The sequence below is a fragment of the Nelumbo lutea genome, chromosome 5 (assembly GCF_056320005.1).
Source record: "Nelumbo lutea isolate HS-2025 chromosome 5, American lotus-T2T, whole genome shotgun sequence".
Lineage (NCBI taxonomy): Eukaryota > Viridiplantae > Streptophyta > Magnoliopsida > Proteales > Nelumbonaceae > Nelumbo > Nelumbo lutea.
The window spans coordinates 79109647-79129488 of NC_142688.1; the positions used below are offsets into that span (position 1 = coordinate 79109647).

The 19842-nt window shown below is 35.8% G+C and overlaps 2 protein-coding genes across 8 annotated transcripts in view; one reads left to right on the forward strand and one right to left on the reverse strand.

Moving 5' to 3' along the window:
* The window catches only part of LOC148853027 (Class I peptide chain release factor), a 51994-nt gene extending 35077 nt beyond the window's left edge, over positions 1 to 16917 (reverse strand). For 4 of the 7 annotated variants that reach the window (XR_016099863.1, XM_088947556.1, XM_088947558.1 and 1 more), the window contains exons 1-3: positions 13948 to 16917; positions 13772 to 13849; positions 9192 to 9267 (exon numbers count right to left, since the gene is read on the reverse strand). Coding sequence is in view for 6 of the 7 variants with exons in the window: in XM_088947556.1 (XP_088803682.1) it covers positions 9192 to 9267; positions 13772 to 13849; positions 13948 to 14250 (457 nt within the window). In the remaining variant the exon portion in view is untranslated. The remainder of the gene's footprint in view (positions 1 to 9191; positions 9268 to 13771; positions 13850 to 13947) is intronic. The other 3 variants (XM_088947559.1, XM_088947561.1, XM_088947560.1) reach the window with 1 other exon arrangement.
* Positions 14617 to 17198, forward strand: LOC148853028 (Pentatricopeptide repeat (PPR) superfamily protein). Its single transcript, XM_088947555.1, has one exon. The coding sequence runs from the start codon at positions 14617 to 14619 to the stop codon at positions 16894 to 16896; it is 2280 nt and encodes a 759-aa protein (XP_088803681.1). The 3' UTR covers positions 16897 to 17198.
* Positions 17199 to 19842: the final 2644 nt, after the last annotated feature.

The window sequence follows — 19842 nt, forward strand, 5'->3', positions numbered from 1 at the left end:
CAACAAATGTGACATCCCGAGATACAAAGCAGGTGCCACTAACCGGATCAAAGCAACAACATCCCTTCTACGTGGGGGCATATCCCGGAAAAACATATTTACAAGCCTTAGGTTCAAATTTGTGCCTTTGATGGTTGTGAACATGTACATAGCAGGTGCACCCAAAAACTATGAAAGGAAGAGAGAAAAGATCCTCATCTAGAAAGAGAAGGCTAAAGGGGTTTTGAAGCCAAGAACCTGAGAAGGCATACGATTAATCAAAAAGGTAGCAATAAGGACAGCATCTCCCAAAAATTTTATAGGAACTGGGATGCAAAAAGGAGGGATCTAGCAGCTTCAACCACATTTTGGTTCTTCCTTTCTGCCACTCCATTTTGTTGTGGAGCATAGGAACAAGAACTTTGATGAATAACCCCAAAAGTTTCAAGATAGGTTGAAAGGGTTTTCTCAAAATACTCCTTAGCATTATCAGAACGGAATATTTTGATCTGAGTATTAAATTGGGTAAGAATGAGTTCACGAAATTTTTGCACGATAGTTGGTACTTCATCCCAGGATTTCATGAGATAAATCCAGGTGTAACGAGAGTAATCATTAATAAAAAGGATAAAGTACCTATAACCCCCCATAGTAGGCAAATGATATGGCCCCCACACATCAGAGTGAACAATATGAAAAGGAGAAATAGATCTTTTATTGCCTACTGAATAAGATTGTCTACAATGCTTTGCCAGTTCACACGACTCACAATGAAGACTTAATAAAGGCACTCCCTTAAACATATCTAGAAATAAATGACTCAAAGTAGAAAAAGACAAATGACCAAACCAAAAGTGGCATAACATGACTTTGTCAATAGACTCTAACAAGACAGACTCCGAGGCAACTCCATGAGGTGGTCCAAGAACCCTATCAGGTGTGTCCAACAAGTATATTCCATTTGTCTCATGGCCACTCCCAATCATCCTCTAAGATTGTAGGTCCTGAAAAACACAATGAGTGGGAAAAAAGGTTATGCTACAGTTCATGGATTTAGTTAAGCTACTAACAGATAAAAGATTTGTATTAAGCTTAGGGACATGAAGGACAGAGGATAAATAAAGAGAGACAGAGGTCTTTATATCCCCTTTGCCAGAAATGGGAGCAAGAGACCCATCAGCAGGGGATATTTTCCCTTTACCAGAGAGAAGGCGGTATGAACAGAAAAGATTAGACAAGTTGGTCATATGGTCTGATGCACCAGAATCAATGATCCAAGGGATTTTATGATTACTTGAAACTGAAGCATTGTTTGCAGAAGCACGAATACCTGAGTGAGCAAATGCTAATGATGATGATGTGTTTCCTGAAGAGTGAGATGTAGAGATAGTAGCCTCCAAGTGATTTAACAACCTTCCATACTTTTCAAAATCTGCCTTCATTGCTGCCAAATGTTCAATGATTGACTTCTCTTCACTATCCTTACTTCCTCCTTTGGGTACTGTGGCAACATTAGCTGTCTTAGGCTTTCTTGTCTGACTGTTCTTCTTAAAAATTGTTGTTGTTTTTAAACCGGTCAGGTAGAAGATCAAGATGAAGCTTCCAATAAGTGTCCTTAGTATGTCTTGGTTTCTTGCAATATTCACATACCTGCTCCTTCTCAATTGGACCATTCAGCTTTATTCCAGCATGTGCAAAGTGTTATGTAGGTGGACTCTATAACTGAACCTACTGTCTACTCTCCTCATAGCTTACCATAACATATGCCTGGGCAAGAGTAACCTCATCTTTGGCCAAAATATTCTGCCTAATGATGTCAAACTCAGGGTCAAGTCCTGTAAGAAACTCAAAGACCCTATTTTGTTCCACCAACTTCCTAAAGGTTTATGCATCCTTCGTACTATCTCATACAACTGTCTCCATAACATCAATTTCCTGCCATAGGGATTTCAGCATAGAATGGTAGATTGCCACACTCTTCTCCCCCTGTCTTAGGTTCTTCACATCACTTTTCAACTTGTAGACTCTAGCCACATTCAATTTCTGTGAATAGGTTTCAGTAACACTGTTCCAGATCTCCTTGGCCAAAGACATCCAGGGATAGTGTTGACTTATATGAGGCTGCATAGAGTTGACCAACCATCCTATGACTGTATAGTTCTCTTGCATCCATTTCTCAAATTCAGGATCTGTCTCTTCGGGTTTCACTTTATTGCTTGTAAGGTACCCTAATTTCCCTCTACTGCAGACATAAATCCTTATAGACTGTGCCCAAGCAAGATAATTGGTTCCATCTAGCTTAATTGTGGTCACACCAGTCAAAACGGAATCTACCGAGCCAAGCCCAGAAATCGGCACTTGCTTGAACTCACTTCCATATAGCTCCATTAATCAAACAAAAATCAAAAAACCAGAAATTTGGTCTTTATAAACTTACTTGAAGTCATAATAGTACCCAAATGCTTGAAAAATTAGGGTTTCACTATGTCCGGTTGTTGGGGAGAAAGAAAGAACATGCAGTCGCTCCTACCAGAGCTTCCCAACCTCTTCCAAAACTGAACTGCCCTATTTTAGAAGTCAAAAGACACCTCCCAAGCACAAAGCACCACACCCAAAGCTTCACTTTTACCTGTAACTTCGAAAATCTCTAATCGGCTAAGGTTTTGGGCAAAAATAGTACAACATCACTTCTTGGCAATTTTTTTTTATCAATACCAATTCTTGGCAATTTCCGGCCTGATTTAAACTCTCCAAACCCTCTACCAACTAGGGAAAAGGTCCTCTGAACTATAGAGAACCTATCTCTCCATACACTCTCTTCATCGAAGGATGTATGGGAAAAGAGAAAAAGAAAAGAAAAAGGAAGAAAGAAACTTGCTCTGATACCAAGATGTAAATCATTCCTCTTAAAACTGATATAAACTTGGTAAAAAATAGAGAGAAAAGAGGGCGAAAAGTAGAGAACAGCAGCATAAAGGAAGAAGATGGAGAAAAGAAGAGGAAGAAGAAGAAGAATTCGAATATCTCTTCCCTCCCTTCTCTAATACTTTTACTAAACTTCAATCTTAGGTTAATTACAAGAAAGCCCTTAAGTGGGCGGCCAGCTAGGCAGTAACATAAAGAGAACTAAAAAAAAGAAATAGCAGGCCCATAAAGATAGGCCCATTAGCTAAAAATAAATAAGCCCATTCGGCCCAGTCTCTCTACAAAGACGATCAAAAATTTCAAAGATTTTTCATGTTTTGAAACATTTGAAATGTATTCTTTTGAATCTGGAATGTAAATCCCCCCATTGAGGATTCTACAAATTTATGCAAAAAATATTTTTGTAATTGTTTATCTGATTGTTTGAAAAATTTTTCGAAATTTTGTTGCAACAATCTTCGGATTCAATGTCTATTTTATGTTTATTTTTTGAAAAAATATTATCATTTTATTAGTTTGTTTGTAATTTTTTATTTTTTTAAAATATATAATTAAAACTTTTTTTTTAATTTTTGATTTTTTAGTTGATATTTTTAAATTTTTATCATTATATGTATTTTTGTGTAGGATTTTATGATCTTTTTGAAATTTTTATCACTTTCTTCTGTTTTTTAACAATTTTTTCCTTTTTTCTATAATATAGAATTTTTAAATTTTTAACATTTTATGTATATTTGCAATTTTTGTTTTTATCCAATCTTCATATTTTTCAAGTTTCTTTTGTCTTTTTTGGTTTTCAATTTTCTTGTTTTTTTTTTGCATTTTTAGTATTTTCTTATAATTTCCAATATTTTTCTCTAATTTCTGTTTTTTACATTTTTCTATTTTCTACAATCTATAATTTTTTCTGTATTTTTTGTTATTTATTTGCAATTTCTGTGTTTTTCTATAATTTTAGGTATTTTTCTATAATTTTTATTTTCTGGTTTTGTTTTCAATTTCTATAGTTTTTTTATTTATTTTTGTAATTTCTGTGTTTTTATGTATTTTATATTTGAAAATATTTTTTGAACATTTTCCTTTTTTTCATGTTTTTGTAGTTAAAATATTAAAATATATAGGTATATATTTTATATTTTTCTATGAAGGGTAAAATGGTAATGTGTTAACACCCGTTAGTCTGTTTAACGTCAAGTTAGTAACATGGTGAGTTTTGGACGTTTTGAAAAGTTGTGGTGAGTTTAAGAGAATTCATAAAAAGTGATGGTGGGTTTTGGACAATTTCCCTTAATATAAATATAAAATTTATGGGTTGGATCGAGTAAGACAGACCAAGCGAACAGTCTCTCTTCTCTTATGTTCCATATCTTTCTCTCTTTCTCTTGCTTAAACTGATATATAAATGGACTCTAAAAGTCCGATACCCGATTCCACTCCGAATCCAATTATCCCGGTTTTGAAAGTTCGTACTTGCATCCAATTAATAATTGTATCAGATGCAGATTTAATCCCATCCAATCCGACTAAAGTCCAAGTCCAATAAAAAATTATTATTTTATGTATATTTTCTTTTGGTTGCGGATTAAATCCATATCCAATATCTGATATAATACTCGGGTGTGGATGTGGATGTAGAGATTTCATAATTGAATGCGGATGTGGATGCAACAAGGTTCAATATGAATACGACCCATTTACAGCCCTACTACCCGCATTATGTGTAGGCTTGGTGTAAATCTGAGGTAAACCTAGCTCAAAAGAAAATAGTTGGTTGAACCTAGAAATTTGTAGGTATAGTTGGGTTGGTCTAAGTTATAAATGATCATCCCTGAGTAAGAGGAATCTTATGACATTTTTAATTGAGCCGTTATTATTATTTTAATTAATTTTTATAATTTTTATATGGAATGCAAATGGTTTATTTTATTACTTTTAATAATTTTTTTTTACTTTTTATTATTGATTCTAATTATCCTATTAACTTTAATTATTTTTAAATAGAATTCAAATGTATTTTAATTTTTTATTTATGAACTACTAAGTTTTATTAATTTCTTAATTTTTAATAGTTTCTAGGTAAAAACTTGCTAAAATTTAATATTTTTATTAACTTTAGTAATTTTTACTAACTTTTAGTTATTTGGTTTCAAATTGTAATTATTTGACAATTAACCAAATAAATAGAATTTGAATATGAAACAAATAAATGGAATTTGGATAATAGTAAAATTCTCTCTCTTTGGAATACAATAGGCTAATTAATAATGGAAGAGGCCTATAGAAATATGCTAAAATAGGTTGGTGATGCAAGGGGGTGGGACCTATGTCTTAGAACTCTCTCTACCTTTTTTTAGGTGATCTGATTGTTTATGATATTTTCCTTAACTAATTGTTAATCCATTATTTGTTTACAATCTAGGCCGGGCCCACACAAGCCTTGAAATTTGCGGGCCTAATGCAGATCTGAGCATAGGCCGGACTGAAATGATCACCCCTAAGCAAACTACTTTTGGTTTATCAGATTAATGATAGGAGGGAGAATAAAATAAAAAAGGGAAAAAAAAGATAAAAAGGAAAAGGAGTACATGTATTTTAAGCAACTTAACGGAGTAATTGAGAGAAGAGAGAATTAGTGTAGTGAGTTATAGGAGGCGAGAGAGTTAATGGAATGATTAATGAGGAGAGATAATCAAAGGAGTTAATAAGAAAGAGAAGAAAGAGTAAATGGTGAGTCAATGAGGAGGAATGAAAGTCTTAAAGACTTAAAATTGATTGGCTACTTTGAGTAAATTTGTTCAATTTAAAAATAAAAATTCAAAAAAACCACAAAATGGATAAATGATAGGGGAGAAAGGATATATTTATATTCTATAATATATATTATAGAATATAAAAGTATATTATCTATATTTATTAAATATAAAAATATATTAGGATTTTAGCTTTCAAGTCGAGCTCCAACTCATTGAATATTTACTGAGTCAAGCTCGAATCGGAGTTCAAAACAAACTCAAACATAGTAGTATATTAGTCAAACTGAGTCAAGACATGCCAATGTTCAACTTTCCTTGACTCGACTACATACCTAATTTCAACTAAGGTGGGATTGCATAAAATTCACCAACCAAGATATATTTTTCCATTAAACTTAAACCAAAGGTCCCCCCAAGGCTCCCATAGTTAACCTAGGCATTAACTACCTAGTACCTACTTGGAATTACCTCCAAATAAATCCGCCACACTTTTCCAAATACAATTTTTGAAAACTCAAACTAAAAAAGACCTTTGGATAGGTGCACAACCACTAAAGGTCCAATTTCCTGCGCTTTATGCACTATCAAGTTACAAATTTGAACCCATCTCTAAGCTTGTGAGCTTCTCTACATCGGGCATAAATTGGGATTTTGGTTTTAGAAGGGGCATGAGGGAAACAGAATGTGAACCTATCATTCCCCTTTTGGCCAACCTTGACTTACCTCCTTGGATCAAAATGTAGAGGACAACAGTGTGGTCTATCACTTCATATGGTACTTTCACTTGTGCTTCTTTTTTCAACTTCTTAGTTCAGCCTACAACCATGGGGGTAAATTTCCCAGGGAAAGAAATTTAGAGTAATCTAATCCCTCTTAAAATCCAGGCACTTTGTTGGGAAGTTTTCCTTGGAAAGTTTAACACTTGTGGTATGCTGCAAAAAATAAAGCCAAACAAAGGCCTTTCTCCTGACATGTCTTTTGTGTAAAAGCAATGGTGAAACCTTTTCCCATATATTTTTATCCTGTCCATTTGTACTTTGTATTTGGGAGGAGCTTCTCTTTGGGTGCAGGTGGACTCCTCCTAAGGATGTGGTGGGTCTCTTTGACCCAAATTTCCTGAGATAACCAAAAAAAAAGGGGAAAATTTTGTGGAAAGCAGTGAGAGCCTCCATGTTATGGACTGTATGGGAAGAAAGGAACAGGAGGATCTTTAATGAAAAAATAAATGATTAGAAATGGAAGTCATGGATGTGGAAAAAATTGAAGCTGCATATTGGGTGAAAACCATGGAGGATTTCCAAGGTTTCTCAACAAATGACATTTTGAGAACTTGGAAGGAAGTGGCTTCGTCGGCTCAAGCCAAGGAAAGAGTAAATATGGAATGGAGATCCCGAACAACCAACTTTGTCAAACTCAATTTTGATGGGAGTTACATTGGTAGTCAGGTTGTGGCAGGGTTGGGAGGGGTTTTCAAGGACTTGGAAGGAAAGAAATTAGCATTGTATTAAGGGCCACTAATAGACGGTAATGCATTGAAAGCCAAGTTGTGTGGATTACTCATGGGCTAATATTTGCTAAGCAATTTCGGTTTCCAAAACTTGGAGGTGGAAGGGGACTCACAGGTGGTCATTTCATGGACAAGAGGTAGTTCCTAAATCCCATGGGTCTATAGACATACTCTTCAATTGGGTGAGAAGAACAGCAAATGGGATGGCAGATGTATTAGCCAAACAAGGGACAGCGAGACACCAAATGTTCTGGGCAAAATTATAAATTATAAAGAGTATCTCTAGGGTGGAATTTCCACCTATTGTAATACTTGATATTGATATTAATAAAATCTTTCCCTTACTGATAAAAAAAAAATCAGACTAAAAAAGAAATCTCAAAAATCAAATCTTTGGAGAAACCACAACTCTCAACACAAAATGTAGACAATCATCCTTCTTGAGACTAAGAGAAGTTGGAGAAAGGGAATGGGGGACTCGGTTCAAACTCCCTAGAACCTCCAAGTTGCAATCACTCACTTTAGGATGTCACTACTAATGTAGAGAAACCTGAGAACCAATGCAGAACCCACTCAAGACTATTGCAGAAAACTTTCTTTGTTTTATTGAGCTTTTGGAAAAATATTCAATAACTCTTTTTGAACATCAACTACCTTCATTTAGTTTTCCAAAATTCCTCCTAAAACCAGGCAATCAACATTGAAATGATCAGTTCCTCCAACATTCCATGCAGTTTAATGATCCTAAGACTACATGAATTTTATCCTGGAGAAGAACAAGTACAACCAAGACCTTTATGCTCTAATAGCTACTTGTTTTAATTTTCTAATGTAGTCAGTTCCAGATTTAGAGGAAAATAGAAGAGAAGAGAAAGAGGAGAGGTATATTAAGAGAGCCAAAAAGTATGAGGCATCAACCTCTAATACATTGTAGTAAAAATGACCAGAATATCCTTGTCATATGGTTCTCTAAAAAGGGCAACCCAGCGCATGAGTCTCCTGCCAATACCGGGTCTGGGGAGGGACAGATGTACACAGCCTTACCCCTGCACATATGATTCTCTAAATAGGAAAAGAGAAAATACAGCAGCAATAATAAATACCAAACGGTAGAAATAATCAGTACTAAATACTCCCAAGACCTCAGAATAGCTGGGACCAACATTGGGTAATTGCCTTTAAATAATCTCTCAACAGTTAGCAATCTTGTTTGCCTCTCCCTCCCTCATTGCTGGTAACTATTTTCTTTAGTCAGATAAATATGATAAAAAGCATTAAAAAGGAGGTAGTAGAAATAGACATATTGTATTGTCACTCTTATGTGTGTTTCTAAAAATCTATCTCACCTTAAACAGTGTATATTGTTTTACAACACTCTTAAGGTAAAATAATAATAGTGCCAAGATATCCCTCTCAAGCTTCCTCATTTGCTTGAAAGGTAATTAGATAAATTAAGGATTTCTTTTCAGTAAATATAACTCCTTGAATTCACTTACACAAGAACCCTTTGCAGGAATGACATGATCCATTGCTTGGTTCATATCTAGTCCCCCCCCCCTCCCACCAGCATTGGGTAATGGCCCTTCTACACTTTGCATGAAAGACAAAATGTAACAGAACAGATAAATGACAAAATATACCAACTTTAATATGCTAACCATGAAATTTATATCACCAGTCTTATTAGTAATGCTTAAGAAATTTCTCATCTCATCTATAAAAACTAATAAGAAACATCTACCTCACTCAAAGTTGCATTTTCTAGGGGAGAATACAAGGAAGAATGGCATAGAATCATATCAAAGAATTCTGCATAAAGTTTCGTACAAGGATATCCAAGCTACCCCTAATATTCACAACTGTTCATTATTTGCATATCATTACCAATAAAACAAAAAATTGTGATTTGCATCACATACAACTAAAAATCAGTAAGAAGTTCTACATCAAGTCTTGGTGGCTAATTCCAGTTGTAAAAGATACTACTTATTTGGCATTTCATACTGACAGAAGAAGTTAAGGATAACCTTTAAGAGCTAACAAAGTGCGCAAACGAGCTAATGCCGATGCACGGTTCTTATGTTGTGAGCGGTCCTCAACAGCCTGTACAAGACATGGAACCAAACGAAATAAATATAATATCACCATCCAATGAGCTTCACTGAAACAAATAAAGAAAAAAAAATTGTTTCACTCCCTCAAAACAATGGAAAAAGAACTTGATTCAGAAAACACGAATAAGGGTCAAAAGTGTAAGCAAGACTCAAGATCTTAACATCCAACCTAGTCAAACCATACATCATTGTGATAGAAGTGGTAATGGGTGGTCCCTTTTTTAATTCTCCATCTCCCATAAAAATCTCCCATAACTTTTTTTCAAGGCACCAACAAAACCTGTCTAACCATGCCAGAGGAGATTGTTTGAGGCCATATAGAGCTTTCTTGAGCTTACACACTCCCCCTGAGTAGATGCTTATAAAAGCCAAGGGATATATCTACGTACACTTCCACATGAAAGTCGCCATTGAGGAAAGCATTCCTAACATCCAATTAATAGAGAGACCAAGAGTAATGAGCTGCAAGGGACAAGAGAACTCTGATGGATGTCATTTTGGCGACAGGAGAAAAAGTCTCCTCATATTCAATCCCATAGGTTTGAGTGTAGCCCTTAGCAAAAAGCTTTGCCTTGTACCTTTCTATACTACCATCCGCCCTATACTTCTTTAAACACCCACTTACACCAACAAGTGTCTTTCCCTCTGGCGACTTAGCAATATCCCATGTTTTATTCTTTAGTAAGACATTCATCTTTACTTGCATATATGTTTTCCACTCAGGTTGCTGCACTGCTTCAACCACATTTCGTAGAATAGAAATGGATGCAACAAAAGCAAGATAGGACTTATTCGCGGGAGATAAGTAGTCATAAGAAATATGATGGGAAATGCTATGAGCAATGGTACAACTATGCTTATCCTTATGTAAGGCAATAGGAAGATCAAGGTTAGAAGGTGGGTCAACATGCATCTCAAGAGGATCTAGTGGAGGACTAGCAGAAATCTCAAAAACATTAAAAGCAGTTGAAACTAAAAGAGGAATGGGATCAACATGGTGAGAGGAACACGCATCGTACGAAGAGATCTGAAGTGGTTGTGCTATGAAAAGTGCCTTCCTCTTTCACTGGAGAGTCTTGAATTCACTAACAAGCAAGGTAATGGATGGCTTAGGAATACACGAAGGAGTGGGATGTGAAGAAGGTAAAGGAGCAGATGGGTGAAAAAGAGCAAAAGGAGCAGTCTCCCCCTGTAAAGAAGCACTAGAAAAGAAAGGAGTAGATTCAAAAAATGGAATATCCATAGATACAAACCTCCTTCTAGAAATGGGATCAAAGAAACAATATCCTTTTGATCAGATGCATAACCCAAGAACACAAATTTGATAGATTTGGGATCAAAGTTGGAACAATGATTACTAAGAATATGAACAAATTATGTACAACAGAACACATGACAAGGGATAGGAAACAGATCATCTCTGGAAAAGAAAGAACTAAAGGGAGTTTTAAATCCAAGAACATGAGAAGGGACTCTATTAATAAGGAAGACAGTAGTACACACAACATCACCCCAAAACCAAATAGGAATACGAGTACTGTACATAATTCCCTTCTAGACCTCAAGAATGTGTTTATTTTTATGCTTTGCAACTCCATTTTGTTGCAGAATATAGGCATAAGAACTCTGATTGATAGCACCATAAACTCAAGTAAGAAGAGAATTTTTTTCTCAAAGTACTCCTTAGCATTGTCAGAGCAAAATACCTTGCTCCTGACACCAAACTAAGCCAAAACCATTTGATGGACTTGTTGAACTAATTGGGGTACTCCATTCCTAGAACACCTCAAATATATCCAAGAGATATGAAAAAACAATCCACAAGATCCAACAAATACTGATATCCACCCATGCAATCAGTATGAATAATATCAAAAGGTAATCAGTTCTTTTATTGCTTGAAATTTAAATGTTTCTACAATGCTTTGAGAGTTTGACAAAGACTCAACATATCAACTCACTGAAAAAAGAAAGGGAACAATGTCTTCAAACAAAATTGATGAAATTTATTTATCAAAAAAAAACAATGTCTTCAAAGAAATAAGGACAAATGATCAAGTTGGATATGCCTAAGCATTATCTGATCCACAGACTTTGACGAGACACTATGACCACAATGACTAGGATGACTTGAACTAAGAGAAGGTGAAGATCCAACATCCAGAAGATAAAAACCTTCCAGCTCATGGCCACTCCCAATCATCTCTTGAAAGCAATGTCCTGGCAAACACAATGATCAGGACAGAAAGCCGCTGAATACTAAAGAGCTTTAATAATACTACTAACTGATAACAAGGTTGTACTAAGCTTAGGAACATGTACAATAAATTATTAGCTTAAAGAGTCAATAACCCTAAGATCACCTTTCCCAAAAACAAGAGCAAGAGACCCATCAGCAGTAAAAACTTTATCCCTACCCGAAGACAAAGAATAAGTACGAAATAAGGAGGAAATACTAAGCACGTGATCTAATGCACCTAAATCTACAATCCAAGAAATGGACTTACCAGCAATGGCAACATAAGCAAAAGCTTGAGTACCTTAAGTAGTGGATGATGTAGCTATGGAAGCATTCTCAATAATGGGATATATATCTGCTATATTTTTTAGTCTCTGCTTTGGCTGCTGATACAAAACATCCATTGGTTAAAGCCCCATTTTTTTATAATAAATCATTGGTTAGAGCCCCATTTTTTTTATAATAAGTCATTGGTTAAAGCCCCGTTCACACTACTTTGGCAATTGCAGAATCCCTAAAACGGCACATCAACCAGCTAGATATATCAAATGCATTCCCTCATGGTGTCCTTCCCGAGGACATATATATGACACACCCAGCCGGTTTCACTGATACTCACTTTCCCAGATATCTGCAAACTCAACAAGGTTTTGTATTGGTATAAACAAGCACCTTATGCCTAGTTCTTCCACCTCTGTTCATCCAATTGATTTCGGGTTCACGGTTCAAAAATTGTTTTATCCCTCTTCATCTACAGAACAACTGAACAACACCACTACCATGATACCATCTTGGTCTCACAATGCTACACACACTCGACAGAAATACATTGTCAATCTCTTGAAGTGCACTCATCTTCGCCATGCAAAACCAGTCATTTTCCAATGGCATTGTTATGTAAACTATCCAGGTAATTGGGTGATCCACTTACTGATGAGTGAATTCAGAAGCATCACTGGGGCTCTCCAAATACATCGCCCTTACATGTCCATACATTTCATTTACAGTATACAAGCTTTCTCAATTCATTGTCCTACCTCCAAGCATTGGTCAGCCATGAAAAGTGTTTTGTGCCATAAAAAACATTCTGTAACTCAAGGTATATTTCTCAAATCATCCTCCTCCACACACTAATAAACATTCCTGGATGCAGATTGAGCAGGATCTCCTGTTAACCATCAACCAATAGGTGGATTTACACTTGGGTCCAAATTTAATCTATTGGATGCCCACAAACAAAACATGGTTGCCCATTCCAGCACTTAGGCTGAACAGAAAGCCCTTGTCAACACTGCAACCAAAATCATCTGGATCTAGCCTCCTACATGAACTTGGGTTTCTTTATAGCAAAGTATCTATTATCTCTGTCTGGTGTGACAACATTAGTGCAACTGTGCTAATTACCTTGCTGCAAACCCTATATTTCATGCAACAACAAAACATCTGGAAATTAACCTGCACTTCATTCAAGACATACCACTGAAGAAAAGTTTTGGAGTCCACTACTTTTTAACACAAGATCAAACTGCTGACATGTTAACAAAACCTTTATCAGGTTCCGAGTTCAATCAATTTTACTCCAAACTAATGTTCTTGCTGGCGAGTTCAGTTATATGGGGCATGTAAGCAAGACTCATAGATCTCAACAATTCAACTAAGTCAAACCACACGTGAGCAACATGATAAAGGTCTCCTAGTTTTTTAGGTTTTACAGTTGTTGAACTCTACCTGTAATCTGTAATCTTACTGCTGCAACAAACTCCTGAACATATCTATAAATACAACATTCCTCTCCAAATGAGAATGAGATAACTTTAACCAAAAAGAATTCCACTGTTAATGCGCAATCATCAACCACCAGCTTCATCAACAAAATTACAAGGCTACTGTCACTATACAAGGTTTATAGACTGCAGCCCATTGAGATAAATATAATAGCAATAACAATCCAGTCTCAACGTTATTGGACCCAAAGACAATGGATTGTCACTGGTAAATGGGGTCATGGTCATACAAAAATAAAAATCCAAACCAGTTTATCAGGGCATGGAAAAACCATGACATGAAAGGGTTGTATGATTCAATGGTTCCCAATGGCAATGGCTATGCTAGAAGGGATACGATATCAGTCTCCCTCCCAAAATATCAATAAGGCCTATCAATATAGTTTATAAATGATTGAAAAATATCCATCCATGATGAGTTGACTTAAGAGGCAACAAATAGCTATTCAAAGTAGAAACCAAATTTTCACCCTTGACTGCACAACATCGTTGCCCATTGTAACATACTCTCTGAAGCAAGTTCTTCCTCCCCTGCCACCAAACCAGCACTGGGAGGCCATGGAGGAAATCATTGTCATTTACATGGGCATTTTAGTCAATTTCATAATCTGAACAGTTATTTCAGTTAGAGAGAGAGAGAGATGACCTGAGCTACTATGCCAGTAGGTACGTGTTTGAGTCGGACGGCACTCTCTCGCTTGTTGCGGTGTTGACCACCAGGACCGGACGCCTTGAACGTATCCATCTCGCATTGGCCCATCAGTTGTTCGTCCGACAACGCCAGAAAATCCCGACCACTGTAACCACCAGCGCCACCGGACAAAGTGAATGCCTTGATTTGTCGTTGGAACGGAACCTGAACCTGAAGCCCATGCGTGTGTAGCGCTGGTTTGAAAGAACCAAATAACCTTGAAGAGGCACCAACCCACTTCAGAAGGGTTTGAGCCATAAACACGAATTGCGTTAAAGGAGCATAACAGAGAGCCAGGGAGAAGAACACGGAGATCAAAGATTACTCTCTAAAAACCAGGGCCAACCAGACTCCGTAGCATTTATCAAACTATCAAATGGGTTCCAGCCGAAATGACTGGTTTGCCCTTGTCCACTTTCAAGATTAGCCCTAGTTGTCCTTGACAATTGACAAAGAAGAATCTACTACTTTCTCGCCTGAAAAGCTCTGAATTTTGGTCGAGTTGGATTGAGGCAGGAAATTCTGATGGCTTGAAACTTGGAATCCTGCAACTATCACTTCTTAACGTAATGTGGACGGTTTGACGGGGTCATGAAGTAGTAATGTTGGTTTCGCTGCAGTTTCATGTCACGCCTAGACACAATAGCATGCAATGTTCACAGTTTGAACCAGCTGAGGCAATTCCATGCACAGATTATCCAACATTCCCTCCAGCACCACAACTATTGGGTGACCTTGCTTATCGGCCAATGCACGCGAATCCACGCGCCTTTGGCCTACACCCGTCTCATCTTCGACTCTGTGCCTCGCCCAAATGTTTTTGTCTTCACCTCTATGCTCAAATTTTACTCCCAATGGGGAGCCCACCATGATGTTTTCACACTGTTCGACCGAATGCGGCGGTGTGATGTGAGACCTGATGCATTTGTGTACCCAATTTTGATCAAGTCAGCCGGAAAGGCAGCTACTGGACTCCATGCCCATGTGTTAAAATTGGGTCACGGTTCTGACCAGTACGTCCGGAATGCAATCATGGATATGTTTGCCAAGCATGGACCTATTGAACATGCTCGAGTATTGTTCGATGAAATGCCCAATAAGACAATTGCGGATTGGAATTCGATTATATCTGGGTATTGGAACTGGGGCCATGAAGCTGAAGCTTTTCAACTCTTCAATTTGATGCCTGAAAGGAATATCATCTCTTGGACCGCAATGGTTAGTGGTTATGCTAAGTTTGGTGATTTGGAGAAAGCACGGAAGTTCTTTGATGAAATGCCAGAGAAGAATGTAGTCTCATGGAATGCAATGCTTTCGGGTTATGTGCAGAATGGATTTGCAGAAGAAGCTCTAAAGTTGTTTGATATGATGATTGATGCGGGACTTCAACCTGATGAGACCACATGGGTCACCATTATTTCATCATGTTCAGCACGCGGAGATCTTCAACTTGCAGAATCACTTGTGAGTTCACTTGATAGAAGAAAGATCCGTCTAAACTGCTTTGTCAAGACAGCGCTCCTTGATATGTATGCAAAATGTGGGAGCCTTGAAACGGCACGGAACATTTTCGATGAGATGGGGATATATAAGAATCAGGTTTCTTGGAATGCAATGATCTCGGCATACGTAAAGAATGGTGATCTCACTTCAGCAAGCAAGCTCTTCTATGAGATGCCAGAACGGAATGTGGTCTCATGGAATTCGATGATTGCAGGCTATGCTCAAAATGGGCAGTCAGCTATGGCCATTGAGCTCTTCAAAGAAATGACAACAAAGGAAGAGTTGAAACCAGATGAAGTGACAATGGTGAGTGTCATATCAGCTTGTGGGCATCTAGGAGCTCTTGAGTTGGGTAAGTGGGTTTTGTCATTTATCAAAGAAAACAGCATCAAATTGAGCAACTCAGGCTATAATGCTCTTATTTCCATGTACTCAAGATGTGGTAGCATGGAAGATGCCAAGAAGATTTTCCAAGACATGCCAACAAGAGATTTAATCTCCTATAATTCATTGATTGCTGGGTTTGCAGCCCATGGCCATGGAACTGAGGCCATTGAATTAATTTTGAGGATAAAAAATGAAGGAATAGAACCAGACCGGATAACATATATTGGTGTGTTAACAGCATGCAGTCATTCAGGATTAGCAAAGGAAGGCCAGAAAATTTTCGAGTCCATAAGGAGTCCATCAGTAGATCATTATGCTTGCATGGTCGATCTGTTAGGCCGAGCTGGTGAGCTTGACCAAGCAAAGAGATTGATAGACACAATGCCGATAAAGCCACATGCAGGAGTTTATGGAGCGCTTCTCAATGCTTGCCGCATCCACAAGCGGGTTGATCTTGGGGAGATTGCTGCATGCAATCTCTTCGAGCTTGAACCTGAGAACTCAGGGAACTATGTTTTGCTTTCAAACATCTATGCATCACTTGGGAAGTGGGAACATGTAGAAAGAGTCAGAGCCACAATGAGAGCGCGGGGAGTGCAAAAGACAACTGGGTGGAGTTGGGTGGAGTTTGGCGGCAAATTACACCGATTCATAGCTGGAGATCGTTCACACAAGCTCTCTGATCAGATTTACAGGTTGTTGGAAGAACTGAGGAAGAAGATGAGAGATGCTGGATATGTAGCTGATAAGTGCTATGTGTTGAGAGATGTGGAGGAGGAAGAGAAAGAGGAGATGGTTGGAACTCACAGTGAGAAGCTGGCCATTGGGTTTGGACTTCTAGTCAGTGAAGTAGGAGCTATGATCAGAGTGGTGAAAAACCTACGGGTGTGTGGAGATTGTCATTTCGCCATTAAGATGATATCAAAGTTGGAGGGAAGGGAGATCATTGTGAGAGATAACAACAGGTTTCACTGTTTCAAGAGCGGGGAGTGCTCCTGCAGGGAATATTGGTGAAATGAGAGATGATAGCTGTGCAAGTGCAATCTGCAATGCGGGAAAAGAAACAAACCACAACCCAACCCCCGAGTTCTTAAACCGAGCCCACTCAAGTCATTTTTTGGGGTAAAATGGTTCTAACAAGTCGAGTTGGTTGGGTGAGATCGAATTTCTTTTAGGTGATAACTAGGGGTGACATGGTCTGCTTCTAAAAATGTGTTTTTGAGGGGAAAAAATGAAAATAATAGTGATTACTCAAAATTTTTATATATTTTTAATTTATTATATATAAAATAGTACAAAAAAATAATTTTCTTTTCCTTTATGGTGGTTTAGTTTATAGGTTCTTTGGCTAGTTTTAGTAGGACCTGGCATCAAATCTCGCTGCCACTAAGGTTCGAGGATTAAGAGTTTGGGGGATGGGCTACCCGCACGCCCCGCCGTTGTGTAGCCCTATAAAATCAAAAAAAATATATTTAACATGAGATGATATGAATAACCAAGTTAAAAACAATTTTAAAATTAAAATGATAAAGATAACCAAAGGCTCATGTAAGTGCTTTCTTATTGCATTTAGTTGTTGAATAAGGAGAATTTATGAAAAAAAAAATCTATATTAAATTAATAAAAAATAAATAAATACCTAATTACCCATGAAAAGGAGAATGGTTTCTTCAAACTTTTATATAAGAAGAAAATCGGTTCACCCCTTGTACTCATGGGCTATTTTGGGTTTTGACATTAGTATTAGTTTGGGTTCATATTTAGGTTGGCCATTAACCTAATTCAATCCATCTAATTTACACCATTGCTTTATTAGAAATAACTAAAAAGAGTTAAAAGATATTTAAGAGGAAAATAGGGATTTAATGGGAAGAGGAGTAGGGCTGTTCAAAAGATGTTGTAAACCGACCAAACCAAACCAACTCGACCCGAGATTGTCAGTTTCTAAAATGGTTCAGTTGGTCTCAATTTAAAAATTGGCAAAACCCAATGTATCGGTTCGGTTGAGGTTGTGCTTTTTTGTAACTCAATGTGAAACCAACCCGAGCATATTTACACATATTTGCATTTTGTAATTCATATATCTTATAAATTTTTCGTCTCTTTTACTTTTGATTGACAACCACTACTTTCTGATCATCTCCATCTATTTTCACAACAAATAAAATATAATTGACAAAAACTAAATATAGAGATTGACAAAAAAAAAGTAAAATGTTGTGAGTCTATTCGTAAGAGGGAAAACCAAAGAGACAGCTATAGGTATAGGTTGGACCTATATAGGGATTGACTACCAATATTCAACTAGCCAACTACAAGTGGTCATAAATGTGGGGAGCATATAGGTACAGGTTGGACCCATCGACCTTTTTAGGCTACAATTTCGGTTCAATTTAACTAAAACAAATTAAACTGATGTCGAATAAAATGAAATTTAAAAGCTGTTTTCTCTCTTTATTGATTGGCATCTATTGGCCTCAAATTCAACTTGACTTTTTTATTCTGATCATAGAATTAAGTGCAATCGAACTGAACTGACCCGTGAACAGCCCTAGAGGGAGATGTTACAAACATTGACTATTAAGGTGAGAGAGAGAGAGAGAGAGAGAGAGAGAGAGAAGAAGAAGAAGAAGAATGATCTTATTACAGAATAATTAAATATCAATTTTATGTAGGGGGTCAACGGTATTCAAAAACCTAATTTCAAATTCGAGATTCAACATAATCAAATTGAATTCAGATAATTTGAATATCTAATCAGTCGAATTTGAATATCCTATTCTTACCAAATAGATTTGAATTCAGATATGACCTTATTTGATTTGATAAATATTTGAATTCGATCGATTACTTATTCTTATATATAATGTATAAAATATTTAAATGTTTTATATAGTTTATATATATGATTATTAAATTATATAAATAATTTGTATATTTATATACATTATATAAATATTTTTTTTGTTTTATATATTTATTAATACCCTAAATAATTAATTGGCCAAATTCTAATTGAATCAAATATTAAAATATTTAATCGAATTTGAATTTGAATATAAATTTTCAATATCCGTCGAATATCGAGTCGATTTCAAATATTGAATTTTCAAATCGGATTCGAATTCGGGTATTAGGTGATTCAATTTGAATTCAATCCATTTATACCCCTACATTTTATGAGAGACAATGAACACCCATGATGATTCTAATTTTGCCTTGTTATATTTTTAATTATTTCATTTAAAAATAAATATGCACATGTGTGAGAAAGGAGAATATGAGGAAGCACATGTGAGCTTTGTTGTGAGAGTACCCCTCACCAACATAATTATTAAAAATATAATTATCACAATAAATAATTAATGAAAATAAAATAAATATTAATATTAGTATTAGTATATATAAATATCTCATGGATATAGATAAATATTTAAAACAATTATTAATAAATCTTAATTATTTAGAAAATTATTTTCCAAAATTAATTTTATTTTTAAAATTATTTTAAAATAAAATTTTTAAATCAAAAATTATTTTGTATAATTATTTGTCTAAAAATTCTATATGTGAAATACTGTTTTTATTATTAGAACAATAATAATTGTAATTATTATTCTATTTATAATGCCTATTAAAAATATTCGTTTGAAAGTGAATACATATTTTTTGTTACTTGGAAGCTTCAATACCTCTAAATTATTTAATATATTTTTATTAGTTCAATAATAGTTAAATATTATATTTTTGTTATCAAATATTATTAATTCTACTATAATTATTTTTGTGTTTTTCTATAATTATTTAAAGTTATTACATGATTTTGTTGTTTAATCGATTTTTGTTATTATTAAATTTTTCAATATTTAAAATTTAGTTATCTAAATGATTTCGTTTAATTTTTAAAATATTAATTATTTATTAAATTGAATAATCCATAAAATTATTATTGATAATATT

Coding starts and splice junctions, on each gene's coding strand:
- LOC148853028 (XM_088947555.1), top strand. CDS start 14,617: ATGTCACGCCTAGACACAATAGCATGCAATGTTCACAGTTTGAACCAG.